Source organism: Pan troglodytes, chromosome 7 (assembly GCF_028858775.2).
Source record: "Pan troglodytes isolate AG18354 chromosome 7, NHGRI_mPanTro3-v2.0_pri, whole genome shotgun sequence".
In the NCBI taxonomy this organism is placed as follows: domain Eukaryota; kingdom Metazoa; phylum Chordata; class Mammalia; order Primates; family Hominidae; genus Pan; species Pan troglodytes.
The window spans coordinates 119,824,132-119,844,382 of NC_072405.2; the positions used below are offsets into that span (position 1 = coordinate 119,824,132).

The 20,251-nt window shown below is 41.3% G+C and overlaps 1 protein-coding gene across 11 annotated transcripts in view; it reads right to left on the minus strand.

Annotated features, from left to right (window-relative positions):
• Nucleotides 1-1,108: 1,108 nt before the first annotated feature.
• The window catches only part of SYBU (syntabulin), a 117,523-nt gene continuing 98,380 nt past the window's right edge, over nt 1,109-20,251 (minus strand). For all 11 annotated transcript variants that reach the window (XM_528216.8, XM_009455808.5, XM_009455812.5 and 8 more), the window contains 4 exons: nt 13,182-13,284; nt 6,931-7,134; nt 4,998-5,147; nt 1,109-3,146 (listed from right to left, as the gene is read on the minus strand). In XM_528216.8, coding sequence (XP_528216.3) covers nt 2,039-3,146; nt 4,998-5,147; nt 6,931-7,134; nt 13,182-13,284 — 1,565 coding nt within the window. In that variant the 3' untranslated portion in view covers nt 1,109-2,038. The remainder of the gene's footprint in view (nt 3,147-4,997; nt 5,148-6,930; nt 7,135-13,181; nt 13,285-20,251) is intronic.

A 20,251-nucleotide genomic window follows, 5' to 3' on the forward strand; every position in this document is an offset into this window, starting at 1 on the left:
CTTTCACCTCTGCCACACTTGGTCAAAATACCTTATTTCCTTTGAGGCATTTACCACTATCTGAAACCATCTTTTGTTTATTTGATGGCATGTTGTGTCCCTCACAGACACAGAACATAAGCTTCCTGAGGACAGAAACCTTTTCTGTCTCCTTCACTTTTTAAGACCCATCCTGGAAAGTGCCCAGTTAGCATTGGAGTACCTGGTAAGTATTTGCTGGATTAATTAATTCATTCAACAGCAATTTTTAGACTTCCCACTATGTGCCAGGTGCTGTACTAAGTTATTGTTAAATTTTATTTGTAGAAAATTAAAATATTTTAAAAATATTTTGTGGGTACCCAGTAGGTGTCTATAAAGGGCTCGTGAGCTATTTTGGTACAGGCATGCAATGTGTGTGCAATAGTCACATCATGGAAGATGGGGTATCCATCCCCTCAAGCATCCTTTGTGTTGAAACGATCCAATTATTTTAATTATTTTAATATATGCAATTAAATTATTATTGATTATAGGTTCCCTGTTGTGCTATCAAATTCTAAGTTTTATTCTTTCATTTGTTCTAGGTTCTTGACATACAGCTGTGAACAAAACAGAACACACAGATCCCTGCCCTCATGGAGCTAATATCTCAGTGGGAAAGATGGGTAATAACCAAGGCATTGTAAGTAAAAGGGTGGTATTTTTAAAGGTGTTACGTGCTATGGAAGAAGAGTTTCTGGATGAGAACTTAGGGTATTATCCAGCCTCTTTATCCTCCCTTTGTGGAGAAAAGGCATTTGCTTTTGCAAACACTTGAAATCGTGGCTTCTAGAGATGAGCTCTGAGATCCTGAACATTTTTCCTCTTTGAAGCTTAGTTCCCTTATATGTGTAAAATACTAATCTCAAAATTTTGGTGTAAGCACTAGATGAACATAGATCAAATACCTTCTCATCCCTTCCCAGCCACCCACCCTCATCCTATCATTCTGGGGAAGGAAGCTATATGGCACTACCATATTCTCCCTCTCCTGAACACCTAGCATGCTTAGATCAACCCAATGTTCCTGAAAACACTCAAGATGTACTTACTGCATAAACATATGGACAAAATAGTGTATGGGCAATTTAAAAGTAAACAAATAAAGCTACTTTTATTCAGAAATGATGCTTTTTAAGTAAGGGTAGGAAATCTTCATTTTCTTTAATAACTAACTCTTTTTCCCTCTTCCTAATTTAATTCAATTTTTACAGACCCTCTATTGATAAAGATGTAAGATCTGCTATTCATTGTCTTTCTTATACATAGAAGTAAAAATCACAGAAATAATTATAATTTTATAGGAGGATAAAACATTTATTTAAATGGAAACACTAATCTTTATTTTCATCATGCTGAAGTGTGTGGTTACAATTTCCAATAAAACACTATATATAATAAGCAAAATAAGTTAGTACATTGTAAACTTATGCACAGTTTCATCAATTAACAGTTTAAGAACAAACAAGCCATTTAAGACTTTGGAGCTACATTTAGTAAAAAATTGCAAACACTCAAATCTTATCAACCCCAAGTAAGACAGTAAAGAGCTATTCAAGACTTCTTCAAACCAATTACACAAATACATGTTTATTTTTGGTTACAGTCCCCTGCTATGCACAAGACCATTGGAATGCTGGAACAATTACACATTTTAAAACGGCACAAAGCAAAGCAAGGAGATAACATGCCAGCCTTAGAGAAGCTGTCTTGAAAGTGCAAACTGCGTTTTCTCTTCCTGAACCACTAGGATAAGAACGGGTACCTCAGACGACACGGCAGGGTCATGAGCATGCTTTCTATACCCCACTGGTGGGACATTTACTGGAACCAGGTCTCCATGCCTTTGAAGATACCTCCGGTTTTAAACAGTGAACAGGCTTCAACTAAATATAGTGCAAATCAAATACCAAGGAGCAAAACGACAGAATAGAGACCGTCACAGATTGACTTCCTGTTTCTCTACCTGGCACAACCCACATGGGACACATTGGCACACGGTAACAACAACTTCTATTTAGGTTTTGATATGGAAGGCGGTGCGGCGGAGCGAATGCAGGGCAACCACGCAGCAGCCCCTGAGCAAGGCCCCGATGTTATACACAGGATCCGTTCCCCCTCTCTGAGTACTGAATGCCCACAGAACCGTGGGGACCACGGGGGCAGCCACAGCCAGGAGATCCACCAGGAAGCTGCTGCTCCAGTACTGCCTCACGACGCCCCCGCGAGCCAGTGGGATGACACCATCCAACCTCTCTTCCACGCAGGCTGCAAAATCCAACTCTCTCATGAGGCGGTTTGCATGAACTTCTGCATCCACATTGGCGTACGGGGTCTCCACGGGAGACAAAAGGATGGCTGAGTTTGGATTTCTTGGAGTTAAATCAACCACTAAGGCAGAGAGGGACTCTGGGAAGCTCTCCATCGAGTCTGGTTCAGACTCATCAGGGGACGCCAAGCTCGAGGGACAGGGGTCCTGGAGCTTCTGCAGCACACTCTGAATGAGCTCTGAGATGGCTGGGCTGTAGGGCACCACGTCGGTCTGAACGGCTCGCTCCACCACCACACTGCCCTCCTCCTGACCCATGACTATGGGCAGCAGCTCCAGGACGTTAGCCCCAGGGGTGGAATGCACAAGCTCCAGGTCACCAGATTCTGTGGTGGTGGCTGTCACTATCTCATCGAACAAATCTGTGCCGTCGGCTATGCTATCTCCTACCAGTAGCTCCCTGTCAGCCCCTTCCCCCGTGACCTGCTCTTCCAGAGATAACCCATCTGCCATTGTGTCAAGAGGGGGGTTGAGGGTTAAGCTCTTCTCTGGGGAATCACATGGAAAGTCTAGGCACAGTTCGTCCCTCAGAGAGCCACTGTGTGCCATCTCCATGCTCTGAAGGAGAGACTCCAGCTTCTTGTTTTGGATGTTTATGTCCACAAAATATTTCTGAATGCCTTTATCTTTATCAGCCAAGCTGTTCCGCATGGTTTCGATGACCTGTTTGAGCTGTTTAATCTCTTTCCTGGCTTCTTTGAGTGCCAACTGGGCCTCTACCCGGTGACACTCCTCCTCAATCCAGTCCTCTCGCATGCGGGCCAGCTGGGACTTAAGCTCCACGATTTCACTTTCCCTAGAGTATCAAGACAAGCATGGTTAATTTAAAAAAAAAAAAAAAAAACTTTGAACTGGGCAACAGACAGTTCTGGCACAGAGCCAAGAGCTCATACTCTTCCACTTGAAATACAGATGTGAAATCAGTTTTCAATGCGGGGAACTCAAGAGAACACAGAAAAACTTGAGAAAACACTCCAGCCTAAACTGAAAGAAGCAGTACATTTTCTCTTTGGCGGAGATTAGCTGTGAACTTTCTCTTTACTTGTAAAGTGGCTAAAGTAATAATAGTAATCAGAATCAGAATCAAAATAGCTACCACAATTTTTTTTGAGTACTCATTATGGGTTGGATATTGCACTGTGTTACAAGTCTTATCTTCTACTCAATCCTTAATATTTGAAACTTTATTATTAGAACATCTTAGCATCTGTTAGCCTGTTTTATCTCCATATCCTACCCTTTCCAAATGTCTATAGTTTGTGGAAGGCCAGTTCACTTTTAATTACCTATCTAAGACAGAAGGTAGACTGATAAGTTTTAGCCTTGTTAAATTGTTCATATGGTATTCCAATGATAAACATTTTTGAAATAATAAAATGCTACACATGGCAGGGACTTTACATGATGACAAGCTGCTTATTCTGTCTCCTCTCAGGTAGGATAATATTGAATTCATCCTACACTAAGGAGAAGCTATCCTATTTTTCAGATCCTTCACAGGACAACCCTATTTCAAGATCTTTGTATATAAATTCTTTCTTATATATAATTTTTTCATATTCAGTCCTTACATTCTCAGTGGATATGAAGATAGGGTAGTCAGGATCCTCATATATATGAAGAGACATCAATATTGCTCATTTAAGTTTAGGCTAGAATATTTTGCCAAGTTTTGCTGCATTCCCATTCCTTCTTCCCTTGAGTGCTCCAATCCTCCCATGGACTCTGCAAATCACAGACCAAACACTTCCAGACATAAGGTCTGACTCACCCCAGAGGAGAGTTTGGGTCTCAAGTCTATTTCAGACAGATGATGAGCCAGATTAATTCGGAAGATGAAAATTTTCCCTTCCTCACAGTCTGCATGCACCCTTTCCTGCCCACAGTTTTAGCAACCAAGGTATTGAGTTTTCTCTATATCTTTGTGGCAGCAGAAGAGGAGGTTTGGGCTGATCAGGTAGCCCAGACTCTTAGAGAATGCACATGCCACCCTCACCCTGAGCTCACAGCTACCTTGGTTAGAGCTTTCCTGGTCTGTTCCAAAATGTTCCAGGGGAAAATGATCAAGCAGAAAAACTGGCCTGCTGCCCAGATGTCAAAAGTCTTCTCCCTCAGATAAGATCTCTTAAGCATGGGCTTTTTTTTTTTCAGCCTTAACACTTGGCCAAGAACAATGAGCCACTTCCTTCGGCACAGAAATAGCATGCAGGAATCACAATGCACACAGATATCCATTCATGCACGGATATAAACAGGGCTTAATTGGTCCACGGTTGTGACCCATTCTGCTGGAAGTATGGGATTGTTCCTGCACGTGTTTTTTGCCATTTAAAAATAGTCATGCACACACCCGATTATTTCACATCAAAGCTGTATACACTGCAAAACAACAACAACAAAACAAAAAACGACAACGAAAATGAAAAACAAAGGATCCCCTCTAACCTACGGGCCTCCCTGAACTCCTGAAACAGCCATATCACACAGAGTTATGAAATGACTCTTCTCAGAGGCTGACTTTAAAAATTTGACCAAAATTGAATACAATCATTTTTTCTTTTCTATCTTTCTATAGTTTGGGTTCATATTTCATTTTATGGAGAAAGAAGTTGTCCTACACCCCACCGTTCAAGGAAGGCAGATTCACCTTTCATGGAGTCGGCGCTCAGATTCCTTCAGCTTGGTTTTGAGGTGTCTCACTGTCACCTCTTTCTGCTGCAGTGGAGTCAAATACTGCTCTGGGTTTGGGGGTCTGACACCATGATTTTCACCGCAAGACATGTACCTTCCAGAACGCCTGAAACAATCCAAGTAATGAAATGTTACTTTTTGCCGTTTCCTTTTCTATAAAAAGAAGAGTAACACAGAGTGTTATCAACTGAATGTTTGTGTCCCTCCAGAATTCATATGTTGAACTTCTTACCCCAATATGACGGTATTAGGTGGTGACGACTTTGGGAATTAGCCCATAAGGGTGAAGCCTTCATAAATGGGATTAATGCTCTTATAAAAGGAACCCCAGAGAGCTTTCTAGCTTTCTTTTTCCACCCTGTGAGGATACATTAAGAGGTCAGCAGTCTGCAGCCCAGAAGACAGCCCTTCCCAGAACCAGACCTTGCTGGCACCCTGATCTCAGACCTAAACCTACAGTATATAGCCCACGGTTCTCGAAAGATTTGGACCAACATCTAGAGTACTTTGTTATAGCCACCCACATTGACCCAGACACAGCTAACAGCTTGAGAAGGAATGGTAGCTGTGTGCTGGGGTCTTAAACCTCAATAATGGGTGACCTCACTTCAGAAGGTGAGCTGTAATAGAATTGCCGATCTTAGGACTGTTAATTACTTTGAAGATTGAAGGGGGTATTGGTGTATTTATGGAGAGAATAGGGACCGTGGAGGAGGAGAATTTTCTATGGCTTAGGAATGTTCTCATACAAAATAATGCACCATTGTCCAGGTGCCTGAGCTGTCAGTTCAGAGTAACATGCAGCACAATGGGTGAGGGTCAGGGGATGGGCCTGGGCAGAAGAGAAGGAAGCCAGCCAGAGGACCTAACTTTCTGCACAGTGTGCCACTGCCTAAAGATCCTGATGGCTATTTGCTGAATGCAAGTTGTTCTAAAATCAGTCCCTGCTGTGAGTATGCCAGTTTGGAGGAAATGGAAAGATCCTTCTTCTGAAGGGAAGAAGTTTCTTCCTCTACTTAACTCTGCCCAGTGTGTTTTGTAAGACAGGCTCAATGTTTTACAAAACAGCCCTTGCTGGAATCTTGGCCCCTCTCAGGCCTGGCTGGGAGCTGGGAATCCCTGCTGTAAGAGAGCTGACTGACGAGAATAGGGATGCCCAGCAGGAAGAAGGCTGAAGGAGGAGGGCGGCCAGCTCCTTCCCTGACTCTGGACCCAGTCCCAGCCATTGTGCTGCCAGCTCCCTGAGCACCTGCCTGCCTCCAAGATGACCTGTGTCCATGCCCACCATCCAGTCCTCCTGTCGTGGCTTCTTTGGAAATGCAGTTCCTTCTTTCTGCTCCACACTCCCTACAATCTCATATGAATTAACTTGTTGCTTGCTCTTCAGACCTCAGTTCCATTTCACTTTCTCAGGGAGGCCTCCCCTGATCACTCCAGACTGAGTTGGACACCCTCCCCACCTTTCACACACCCCTGTAGCAACAGGTGCCTACAGAATCATCTTAAGTTGTTTTTGTTTGTTTGTTTGTTTGAGATGGAGTCTTGCTCTGTTGCCCAGGCTGGAGTTCAGTGGCGTGATCTCGGTTCACTGGAACCTCTGCCTCCCAGGTTCAAGCAATTCTCCTGCCTCAGCCTCCTGCTGCCTCTGTGGCATTTTCTCTCCCTATTCAGGAACTGCTTTGATTGCTGTGCCTTGTTAGAAATTGTGGCTTGCGCTCTTTCTGCAGCAGCCCTTGAGGAATGAGCCGAATGTGGGAAAGAAAAATGCAGTGTCTTGTAGAATCAGGCAAGGGATCAAGAGTTGTATAACTTTTTTTTTTTTCTTTTTTAAAGAAAAGCTTACCAAGTAGGACAAACTAAGATGCATGAATTAGGTGAGCAGGACTCACCTCATGATGGGGCTACAGTCGCTTCCTTTGTAGGAGCCTGAGTTGCTACTGCTTGGGGAAGAAGGTGCATAACTGGGATGGATATTGACAGGGCTCAGCTGATTCCTGCACAGCATGGACAGAAGGTCCTTTTCCCGCGGGGATGATGGGCTGCTGCCAGGCTTGTGTGACGAAGCTCCATTACTCCGCCCATGAGGACCTCGACTGGGAGAAAAGCATGAAAAATGTTAAAATTCTTGGGGCTACAGATGCCCAAGGGCTAATGTCTTACTCCTTAAATCTAAGGAAATCCAATTTATAGAGTTGAAAGGCGCAATACAATTATTTGTGTAGACTGTCCTTAGGATCGGCCTTCTTCCCACCTGCCTGGTATTTTCTCTCCTTGTGACATCAGCACAAGCAACCTCTCCCTCTGTTGTTCTTTCAAATAGTTTCTGACCATAAAGCTTGTTTTGGATTACACCCAATAGCCTGCTAAGAACATACACAATGTAGAATATTGATTTAGCTCAGGTTTATTTTGGAGGCTGTTTTCAAGATATGGTTTTTGTTCTAGTCCACCTGTTTCAGTTTAGAAATATTTGCATTTGGTTCATGTCAGGGTAAGAAAATTAATGTGGTTCATTTGGAGGATGGGGGAAGGTGGTACCCCATACAGGAGGAGGAGAAAACAGGGCAGATAAACAGAGCACATATAAATGCATCATTGGTAATTTTGATTACTTAAAATTTTTGTTTCATTTTTTTCTAGCCCCAGTGACTTAAGACAACCTTTGTCATTTAACTGCTGAAATACTGTAACAGCCCCATCTTGGTTCTCCTGCCTCTTGCCTTGCTCCCTCCAGTAGAAGGTTGGCTTGTGGCTGGAGTGGCCTTTCAAAACGGAATCTGATTCACTATCCTCCTCAAAGCCTTGCGATGGTCCCCCACTGCCTCCAGAACAAAGGCCAGCCTCCTTAAGATGGCTCACAAGGTCCAATCCCACTACTCCATCCAACCCCATCCTCCACCACTCCTCACTCCTCCCTCCTCCCTCTGTACTACAGCATTCCAAATCACTTACAGTTTCCTGAAGGATCCATGCTTGACCATCCTTAGGTTTTTGAACTCATAATCTCCTCTGCTTAGAATGTTCGCCTGCTCCCTTCTCTAAGCCCCTGGATACCAGGATACTTCCTACTTTGAGACTGATGGGAACCTACTCTAAAGAGCCTTCTCTATATTCTTCCTTCCCTAGGCCAGTGTAGGCGCACTCCTTAATGCTCCCTAAAACTCTGTGCAAATTTCTATCATTGGACTTATCACATGGCATCACAACTGCATACTTATTTGTCCTTCCTGCTAGGCTAGGGCAACCTTGAGGGCAGAAACAGCCTGTTCTTTCTATCCTCCTACTTTTGATACATGGTAAGTGTTCCCTAAAGGACTGCTGAATAAATAAACCAGGTGTGAGTCATTGGCACTGCCACTTAGTAGGAACTTAGGCAAGTGAGCCACTTAACACGGGGATCAAAACACACACACATGCACACACACACCCACCCCTTTCCTACCTTCCTCACAGAATTGATGTGAAAATCAAATCAAAGAATGCATGTGAGTACATTCCACAAGCTATTAAGGGTAACTCAACTGTAGAGTATTATTAGAGGATAAACTTGTTCAAACTTCACCATTAATCCTGACAGAGATTTGACACCCACTAGTGTAAGGAAGCATCTTGAGAATGTTGAAATTACTTAAACAGGATAAAGTTCTATGTCAGGAATATTACTTGATGGCAAAAAAAGAGAAAACAAGATAGCTTTCATATAGTAGTACTGCTTTCTGACAAACCTTTCTTTGCAATTTTAATTACAGCTGTATCCAACTGACATCTTAATGAGAAATGTGTGTAAATGTGAATGCAAGTGTGCATGTGGGTATACTTGGCTTCAAAACCATGATCACTTATTTACAATCAAATATAATTTCAACTGGCTGTCAGCCTTGCAAATCAGACATAAATAAAACGTAACCCAGTTCTAAAGTTAAAGTTATTTCCTTTTGAAATCATTCAAATGAATGCCGCTCTTCTCTTCGTGAGAAGAGGACACTTTATACGGAACAGATGGGCTGATGGCTTTGTGACAAAACCAACTTCAGCAGCCCATGGTAGAAAGAACTTCATGAGTAGCTGAAAGGAACATGTACCCTGGTGTGCATTTTCTTTTCCATGCTTCACTTCTAAGTCTGGCATCAACCAGACTATTTCTTAATCTGATTATGAGAAATATGGAGGATTAGCTATTACACGTTAGGCAGGAATGTAAAGAGCTATCCCATATTTTGACCTGGGGAATTTTATTACGAGTTAACTTCCACTGAGGACCTTCTGTGACCCTGGCGCTGTTTCAGGTGCTTTCTGAATATTGATCAGGAAATAAATTATCAGACAGTTTGTAAGAGCTAACTTTTTAAAAAGAAGCAACACGCTTAAAAATATCAGTTCTCTTCATTTAGTAGTTCAAATGTTAACATGTATAGGTGCAAACTCATTATAGGCATTGATAGGAAACATTTTCAAAGGAGACACTGAGATTCCATGTTTGTCATGGCCATGAACTGTGAAACCCAATGCTGTCCTCTTCAGCCCATCCCAGATCCTTCAGTCTGGTGGACAAGAAAAACGCAGTCCACAAAGAGGAAAGAAAATTCTGCTGACCCTGAACCCTTCTACAAACCTGAATACGTAACTAGAAGGTCACAGACAGAGGAGTGAAGACGAAACCTCATGAGTGACTCAGGTGAATTTCGATTCCCTGACCATGGCTCTGGACTTCAGGTAATATCATCATCATCATCATCATCATCATCATCACCACCATCATCACCATGATCTAGGGTTGAACTGTGTCACCCCCTGCAAATTGATATGTTGAAGCCCTAACTCCCAGTACCACAGAATAATGGGGCTTTAAAAAGTGATTAAGTTAAAATGAGGCAGTTAGGGTGGGCCCTAATCCAGTTTAACTGGTGTCCTTATACAAAGAAGGAATTTGAGCAGACATAAACAAACAGAAGGAAGATGCTGTAGAGACACAGGGAGAAGATGGCCACTACAAGCCAAGGAGAGGAGCCTCAGAAGAAGCCAACCCTGCAGACATCTTGGTATCAGACTTCCCTTTTCCAGAACTGTGAGTAAATACATTTCTGTTGTTTAGGCCATCCAGTCTATGGTACTGGGTTATGCAGCCCTAGCAGACTAATATAATCACTACCACCATGATTACCATCATAACCACCACCAGCAGCAGCAGCAGCAACAGCAACAGTACCATGTCTCCTAGTACTACTTTCACCCCTACTGACAAAAACCACCTTTTACCCACGCTTTCACTAAGTTCTGGGCATCATGTCAAGCACTCACACATATCATCTCATTTAACTCAGTGAGGTAAGATGCTATTATTATCCCATATCCCAAAACAGGAGACTGAGGCTTGGGGTCATACACCTGATAAATAATGGAGGCTAACCTCAATCCCAGGTCTGTCTGACTCCAAATCCCAAGGGTTTTCTTTTTCTGTCTGATTTTTATCTTCCAAACAGATTCATGTTTTAGTTTAAGAAAGATAATTCCTTAGAAATATCAGCAGAGTTGCCCTTCTATGAGACAAGATACTCTGTAAGCCTTTAAAGTTTTTGTTTTAAAAATAACTCATCAAAAATATTCTCACCAGCTCCACCTGTTCCTCACATGTCCCACTGATTGACCAATCTTCCTGTTAGCCTTCCTTCAGGGAGCTAATTCTCCACAGAGAAAATTCATTCACTACATGGGGAAGCAGCCAATTGAAAGGATCACAAACTACTACAGAGTTTGGCAGAGATACCCAGCTACTCTAGAGGAGCTGCCCCCCCATGCATGGCCCTCCAGAACACAAAATTTATGTGAAATTGCTGAGATAGTCCATGACCAAAATCTACTGATGGTACTCTGTGCCTGGGTGAGATTCTTTTATTTATTTATTTACTTATTTGAAACAGTCTTGTTCTGTTGCCCAGGACTGGAGTGCAGCGGTGCAATCTTGACTCACTGCAACCTCCGCCTCTCAGGTTCAAGCAATTCTCCTGCCTCAACTTTACGAGTAGCTGGGATAACAGGCACCCACCTACATGCCCGGCTAATTTTTTTTTTTTTTGTATTTTTAGTAGACACGGGGTTTCACCATATTAGCCAGGCTGGTCTTGAACTCCCGAACTCAGTTGATCCACCCGCCTTGGCCTCCTAAAACTGCTGGGATTATAGGCATGAAACACTGTGCACGGCTGAGATTTTTAAAAACTGAGGATAATAGATAGAACACTGCCATTTTCAATTTTCCATCTATTAATTTTTGTTAAACCTTTGAAGTCTATTATTGCTTGGCTATAACAGATACTAATAGAAGCATTCATCTGATTTGCATATAATTATATTTGGCTATTTTATGTTTAATATGTCAAATTTTGACCATGAATTCTAGACTAGAATATTTTCTCTTAGTCACTCTGTATTATTGACACAACCTTGGAATTTAACCATAAACACTGATTCCTTTGAAATATTTAAGTTGGCTTCATCTACAGGCCTTCCTTTTTTATCTTTTTGCCTTTCTATATTGTTTGATACTTTGTTCCATGTGTATGTCATAATTTCTTGAGTGGGTTATATAAATGGTTTATTCTTAGAGCAAGCCACATCTGATTTACACAGAATGTTTACATTCATGTCCTATAATCCCAGAGGCACTTTATTGCCAAAATGGTGGTGGTGGGTGGGGGCTGGGGATAGAGCAATTGTGCTTTATTACTGCGGACTTCACTCTTTTGTTACAGGTTTGTCTGGCTTCAGCTGTATTTTTAATGATAAAACTGTGCCCTGGGGGTCTCAGGTCGCCTTACAAACATCTGCTAAATCTTCAGCTCACCCAAGAGAAATAGAAAATATTTGCTTGCTGAGTCCTGGAAAGGCAGGCTTTTGGAAACTAAATAGATTTTCTCCAGGAAGAGACCTTAAAAGTCACACAGTCCAACTGTCTTTTGGATACCGTGGCCCAGGGGAATCAAGTGACGTGACAAAGTCAGAAGCCAGGTCCCCTCACGTTCTGTGGCTCCCTCCATAGCTTTCTTTAAGTCTCTGCTCAGAGCTCAGTTCACCACTGAGGTATCCTAGGACCCACCAAGCTAAAATATACCACAAACCACATTACTCTCTATCTCCTTCCCCTGAGTGTTTTTAAAAATAATTATATTATTTTTCAATTTATTGTCCTTCTTGTCCTACTACAATGAATATAATTTTGTGGAGTTTTGTTTCCTCATAGTAGATGCTCAATAAATACTTGTTAAATGAATAAACAAAGCCACTGGTGGCAAGCACAGAATCCTGGGGCTTACAGTCCCTCCCACTGAATGTGCATAGTGGCTCCCATGTCTCATAGTCCTCTCCACCAATTCAAATAACATCAATGGAGAGAATTGGTTGATGCTTGCTATGCTCCATGCTCTGACTCAGCATTTTACTTTTATTAACTTGTTTAATCCTAACAATAAACCCTCTGAGGTGGCTGGGTCTATTTCACAGATAAGGTAAACAAGGCATGGAGTGGTTAAACAACTTGCTCAGAGCCACACAGCCTGGAGTTGGTGGTGCTGGCATTTGAGCCAAGGCAGCCTGGCTTCAGAGCCCACACACCCAGCTGGTGTGCTCTATGGGGTGGCCACCATGCCTATGAACTTTACTACACTTTCTTCACTCCTTCCCCAGGTAAATGCTGGGAGTGGTCAGGGAGTAGCTGCTTCCTTCACAGAGGTTAAAAATGGAAGTCCAGCTAGAAGAAAAAAAGGGTGAAGTCAGAGGCTTCACAGCTAAGAGACTCATAGATTCACAGAGGGGAGGTAGGAGGGAAGTGGGAGACCACTAGCTTCCTATGCAGATGAGTACACAGGTAAGTAAGGGAAAGAGAGAAGGGACAGAAGGAGGAGTGGGCATAGAGTCAAGGGGTGGATGGGAGACAGCCATGGATGGACAAACACAGGTGAGCCATGTGACCACAGTTGGCAAGACAGGAAAAACTACCAATTTAAAATCACTGTAAAAAAACAAAAAGCCTCACTGAATAATAAAATATGAACGGACAGTAATCCGGGTGGTTCTACAGATGCACAGGTGCAGGTGAGTCACCTGTGTAAAGCGTCTTAATTACAGAGCAGGAGATGGTGCCTACTTGCGTGAAGAAGAAGACCGCTTGCTTCCCGCAGTCGACATATGGACCTCAGGAGCGGAAATGCTGCCTGTGCTGCTCGAGGAGCTAAAATCAGCTTCACTACCTGAAAAACAACAGGGGAGAGAGAAGCGTGAGGGAAAGGAAACTAGAGAGCACACTGGCCAGTTCCCTGCCTTCCAGGTCCCTGCTCCCTGCGTTTGCACACTATTGGCAAGTGCCAAGATTCCAGGGCTTCCAGGCTCACAGCATTTTCCTCAAAGCAGTCAAGAGAAGGCCCAGTACAAGAACATCATTTCATAAACACAGCTAAGATGCACAGTAAGGCTGGTTTCATAAAGAGGCCAGTCTTCCTGCAGACACTGTCAACAGTGACCCAAGTGCATCAAGAAATGCACTGTTCTCCCGTATGTGAGGCTCTCACTCCACAACAACGGGCTCACCCTATTTCAAGCAAAAGAAAAATAAAATACTTATCAGTCCAAGAGTAGTTTTTCCAAGAGAGTTTATCTTTGGGCTTCTGTAGTCAGCTACTCATACTTCAATTTGGCAAGTTAGGTTTGGAGACAGTTAACCAATGAGAGGCAGTCAGGAAAGAGCAAAGCCTGGGCTCCCAAACTGCTGCACTGGCACTATCTGAGGACTGACTTTCTCTGACTGCAGTTTTGGTTTTTCTTTAAAGAAGAGATCCTTAACAGAAAAGCAGAAATTTAACAGTGATAGAACCTGTAAATTACACTGAAATTTGGAATTTTAGCTTCAGGGTGGGATTACAGGTAGGGATGTTCATTAGTTTGCAAAGATCACATGATACTTTGAGTACAGACTACAGGTGGGTGTGTAATTATAAATATGCTGTGCAGTAAAATAATTTATATAAATTCATTCTAACAAAAATATGTAGTTCTGAAAGAGTAATAATGGAAACATTCCCATACACTGCCTGGGGAAGTGAGGGGAGGTGGAAGAGGCAAGCTAGACAATGAGAAGAAGAAAAAGAATTTTTTAAAAACGTGAAGTACCATGTGCTTCTGAAAAATAAGTCTAGGTATACAGTTTAATTTGACCTTGTTGCTCAACTCCTACCACACAATTTGTGCCTTTTCTGGTCTAGAACCCAGAGCCAGCTCACATTTCTGAGCTAAAGAAAATATGAATAGCCTAATCCTTGATTTTCTAACAAGCAGTGAACAATAATTATCATAACAATGGCTATTTATTGAGTGTTTACTAGGTCCTAGGCCCTGTTCACGATACTTTCTATGCTATATATTATTTAATATTGACATCTTTGTAAAATAGACATTAATCTCACTATTTTACTATTGAGAAAACTGAAGCTGTTTGTCTGAAGCTTATAGGTGATAAATCCTGTCCAGGACCAAATCTTCATGCTACTTCTCCCATACTATGCTTTGTCCTCAGAAAGGCAGTAGGAAGAAGCAGGGGAACAGGAGAAGTTCTTAAAGAAACTATACATTACCATCTCCCTAAAAGGTCAACATGAACCATAGGTACAAGATGTGGCCAGACTCTGGCCTACTAGGGAACAGATTTCTCTTTCTGATGGCCTCTGTTAGTTTTGCTAGAGAGGAAGTTAGGTAATCACAAGGCAGAGAGAAGAAAAAATCCTTTCCCTGGTTTCCAGGAGCTCTCAGGAACTCCAGCCTCTAGGAAGTCCAGGTCTCTAGGAAAGAGACCAAGAATGACCCATTAGCCAAATGACAGCAGTGACTCCTGGCTCCCAGTAGAATTCTGGGAAGATTAGCATGGTAGTTTATCAGAACTGAGACCAGCTATTCCTTCTGGATTGCAGAGACTTTGTCTAATGATGTAATGAGCTCCTAGAAGCTCCCCAAACTTAATCAGTTGACTCTAAGGAATACACTGGTTAAACTGTAGTAGTTTACAATCTGAAGGATTCATGATTGGTAATGCAGTCCAGCAGCATGAGATTCCTGACGGCCTAACTCAACCAGCTTTGTTTGCTAGTAAATTATCAGGTTGGTTATTAAATGATAAAGGTAGGCGATTTTCAAAAATAGATCCTTCAGTTACAGCCATCAGGTTTAAGACATTATTTTCTAATGTGAAATTATTACTCTGAAAAACACTCAGCTTTCATTCCTTTCACAAAAGCCCATCGACTATAATTGAACTGCTTGCCTAAAAGCAGAAATTCTAGAACAGGAACAGATAATTGCGGAAAATCCATTGTTACCCCATGGTGCTTCTGATCTGTGGTAATTATGTTCTCTGAACTGAAAGGACAACTTTGTTCTATATTTTATTGCTACTGGAACTCAATATACTGACTTTTATGTATTTGCAGGGCCTAAGGTCACCTTGTTTCAGCACTTTCCTCTCTTACCTTCTGTACATCTGAAAGAGATTAGAAGGCACATTCGGGTCCCTGCAGCTGTATTCAGGCCTATTTGAATAGTACGATAGTGAAAAACGTATATACTACTTCACAACTATTTCAGTTCATGAATTTAAAAAACGTAACCTGGTGAATGCAGTGTAAAAATCAGTGAACTCTTTTTAAGGGATACACAGGAAAGCTAAATGTAATACATCATCTGATATACTTTCTTCATGTACTAAGCAAAATAACTAAGAGAAAAGCTGGAGACCAATCACACCCCCCGCCCCCGCCGCCATTTATCTATTAGTTGGCAACAAAGATACAAGGAAGGAGAGGCATTCTTTATTCATTTCCTTTAAACAGTGTATGCAACTAAGGTATTGTTTTCAGTGCTCTTTGGGGTTATTAAAATCACGCACAGAGTACCTAACCTAAAAACATAGAAACTCGGCTGGGCATGGTGACTCATGCTTGTAATCCCAGCACTTTGGGAGGCCAAGGTGGGTGGATCACCTGAGGTCAGGAGTTCGAAACCAGCCTGGCCAACATGGCAAAACCCTGTCTCTACTAAAAATACAAAAATTAGCTGGGTGTGGTGGTGAGCGCCTGTAATCCTAGCTACTTGGGAAGCTGAGGCAGGAGAATTGCTTGAACCAGGGAGTCGGAGGTTGCAGTGAGCCAAGATCATGCCACTGCACTCCAGCCTGGGTGACAGAGCAAGACTCTGTCTCAAAAAATAAAACAAAAACAAAAAACAAAACAAACAAAAAAAAAACGTAGGACCTCAGCTAGACAGCCTGGATTCAAAGCCTGCTCCTAACCCATATTAGGTGGAAAGTTTTAGCCAAGTTACTTCACTTCTCTGTGTCCCAGTTTCCTAATTGGTTAAATAAAGATGATACTCATAGCACCTGCTTCATGGGTTGCTTGTAAAGAATGAATGTCATCCTCATCAACAGTCTTTGTTCCTCATCAATATTGTTTTCGATCAGCTGCCAGGTTAGTGGAGTGTTATCCCAGGACTGAACAGACAGGATGAATTTGATGACCTTTAAGATAATGCTCTGATGCCAAACACTTGGTGACTAAGCATCCTGCTGCAGAAGGCACTTTTCCAACTCTCAAGAACCTATGCCCAGTGGCCTCCAGAAGTTCTGGCAGTTTTTTGTTTTCATAGCACTGCTGAACTCTTTTGAGAGATATTCCTTTTATTTATAACGTTAGGATAATAAGCGTTCTGTGCATGTATGCTAACGCCAGGGAATTAGAAAAGGAAGGAAAAATGAAAACAAAAAGAATACGTGCCCAAACTGATAACTAACTAGACTTATTTTTAAAGCACTGCCTGTAATCTGGTCTCTTAGGACATTATTAATTTTGCCTGTTTTCAAGATATGGAGCAGTCCTCATACATCAGAACATCACAGTATAGAACAATCCTGAGATCTACTAAGCAGTATTAAGCCATTCTAAAACACTGATTTAAGTAACCCCAAGCCCTCTCTTATCTTTTATCACTGCAAAGCTATCAAATTAATTCAGGTTGGACCACCTCAAATAGAGGCAGTAAATTTTTTTAAAAAAACCCACCTAGTTCCCACTCTTCTCTCCCATCCTCCTTCTCCACCCATCCCCCCAAAATACACAGATTTTTAAATTTACAGGTCTCCAGGGAGGAGAGAGGAACCATTTTCACTGAAGCTAAGCACAGCTATTAAGGAGCAGCAGGAGCAACGGACACACACAATTATAGAAGACACTATTAAAAGAAGCTGCTCTAAAGTACATTCAGTAGAACGGACTCTTAACTGCTAAGGCTTGGGGGGCCCAGCCAAGGTATCCAAGAAACGCTTCACAGCCTAAAAAGGGTTTTTGTTTTAGTTTTTGCAAATTACTTTCCTGAACCCCATATAGGTATTTATCTCAGAAAGGGAATATTTGGTTAAGAGCCATACATTGATAAGATACATATACAGGTGTTTTTTTTTTTTTTTTGCATTTTGAGAATAAAAGTATTCTTGAAAAATTGTAAATGTAATTTCCATTTATATTATAGTTTCAGAAAATAGTTTTCTTCATTCTGATTGATGTTTAATTGATGGAGCTGCCATATACTTAAAATAACACACACACACACATAAACAGCTAAACACAAAAGAAGAGAAGTTCAAACTTAAAGTATTTAGAAGTGAATAATTTGTATTGATAAATCAACTATATGAAATGAAACTGCTTATGGGAAAATAGCAAGGTCAAAGACAAATAGATACATTGAAAAAATATTTCCAACACATGATAAAAGGTTCATCTCCTTAATTTACCAGAAGCTCATAAAATTAGAAAAAAAAAAAAACTAACAGAAAAATGGGCCAAGGACATATTAGGCAGATGAAAGAAAAAGAAAAACAAATGGCTGATATTCATGAAAAGCCATATAATTTATCAACACCACTAAAAATATAAATGAAGGTAAGGAGACTGTTTTCATCTATCTGATAGGCAAAAGAGTCTGATAATACCAGCTCCATTAAGGGTTTGTGAAAACAGAGTTAGTAAGAGTGTGAACTATGCTACATGCATAAAAAAGAAAACTGTACTGCTAGGAATTTATTCTGCACATAAGGATCCAAAAAGACAACCTAGTTGTCCATCGACAGTGACTGGTTAAATCAGGTGGTATAGCAGCAGCCTAAGAGAATACTCCGCCATCGTGAAAAGGAGTGACATAATCCTGGGTGTGTCGAAGTGAAAAGATATCAAACACCTGTTACTAGATGAGAAAAACAAGATGCAGAAAAGTGGGTATGGCAAGTCTGCTTTTTTTGTGAATAAATCTTTAGATAATATGTAACCTGCCATATGCACAGAACATTTTTCTTGAGGGATAAAATGATCTGTTAATAGCGGTGTCTCTTGGGAACAGGAAAGTGTGAATATAAAGAGACTCTTATTTTCATTTTATTATCTTTCTGAGCAATTTGGCTTCTCTAACCATGTGCACATTATTCGTATTATAAACTATATATAGGAGTGCACTGATGTATGAACAATCCATTTTTTCCTTTTAAAAAAATGTAAATTTTTAAGGGAAATTTTTTATAATAAGAGTAGTCACACCATATTATGTAGTATTAAAAGAGTTCTGGAGTTGAGACACCTGGGTTTGAATCTTGGCTCCTCTACTTGCTCTCTGTGGTGCCTCGAGGAATGAATTTACCCTCTCTCTGCCTTAGTATCCTCATCCATAAAATAGGGATGAGGTTATTAATATTAAGAATTGCTAAAAGATTATGGAAATTCAGGTGAAACATGCAAAGAAATTAGAACAATGCCTGGCATACAGCAAGCCCTTAATAGTACCATTTTAGCTGAAACTACTGGTACAGTGGCCCAAAGGCCAGAAGATGGCTTCTCAAAAAAGGTCTTGATTACATCTATCCCTTAAAAAGACCTATAATAGGAAATGCTTTTTTCTACTCATACATTTTTATAATTACTCTTTACAAAAGGTGGTTTTCCCTTTGCCATTGTTCAGCAAAGAGCATGTTTCTGTTTTTTAATTCTCTTTCTTTGTGTGTGTGTGTACAATAAGATGTTTCCAAAGATCCTGATTCTAAAAGAGACTCCCCATGGACGCCTCCAAAAAGTTCTAGAGTCTCTTGTGGTTTAGAACTCTGCCTTCTGAAAGTCCCAGGGGAAATACTAGTAGGTTTACTGCAGCTCTCATCTTTGCAGGGCCCAGTCTCCTGAGCTAGGTAGCTTGGAAGATCTGAGAAAGGGAGGAGGCCTTAAGGAGGCCAAGAGGGTCAGAGGCAACACCACCCAGTTCACTCCTGTACCTTGGGCTGGCTCAGCTACCTGTCTAAGCAGAAATACAGGTGACCCATCTGCTGAACAAGAAGAGTGAATCAGAGAAATGATAAGCAAAGAGGGTGTAAAGAAACTTCAATAAACAAGGAGAAGTGAAAGTTTCTGACCAGAAGTAGCTATAAAGCCCAGCTCCACCTGTCACTAGTTGTGTATCTTGACCAAGTTTTTTTTAACTTATCTAAGCCTTACTTATATATGTATACACATACATTTTAAAAGGTTAATTTATTATTTATTTAGCAAAAAGTTATTGAGCACCTGCCATGTGTCAAATCCTGTTTTAAGTGCAAAGATAATGATTCCCATCCCATTGGGTTGCTGTGAAAATGAATTGAGTTAATGCATAGAAAGTGCTTGACACACTCATAAATACGAATCTTAAAATTATTATTAATAATGCAGTGGTTCCTAAACCTAACTGTGCATGAAGATTTATCTGGGAAGTTTAATAATAGTGCAGATTTCTGGGAAACTCTCACAAAAATTCCAGTTCAGAAGATCTGGGAGGAGGGTGGCCCAGGCATCTGCATTTTTGATAATTACTATAGCTGATTGTGCAGCAGGTGGTCCATGAACCATATTGTGAGGAAGAGAGCTCCAAAGGTAAAAAAGTGCCTGGACTTTCTCTCCAAGTTCTGTCAAATTGCAAGAGCTTTCTTCAGTGCGATGTGAACAATGAGTGAGCAGAAATGAAGACAGACAGGCCAGCAAAAGGAAGAGGAAGAAATTCACGGGCAAAGTGCACAGGAGAGAAGAATTTAATCTACAGAATGATCTGTACCCCCACGGCTCTCCAGAAACACTTGCCTGGAGTGAATACATTATCAGAGGACTG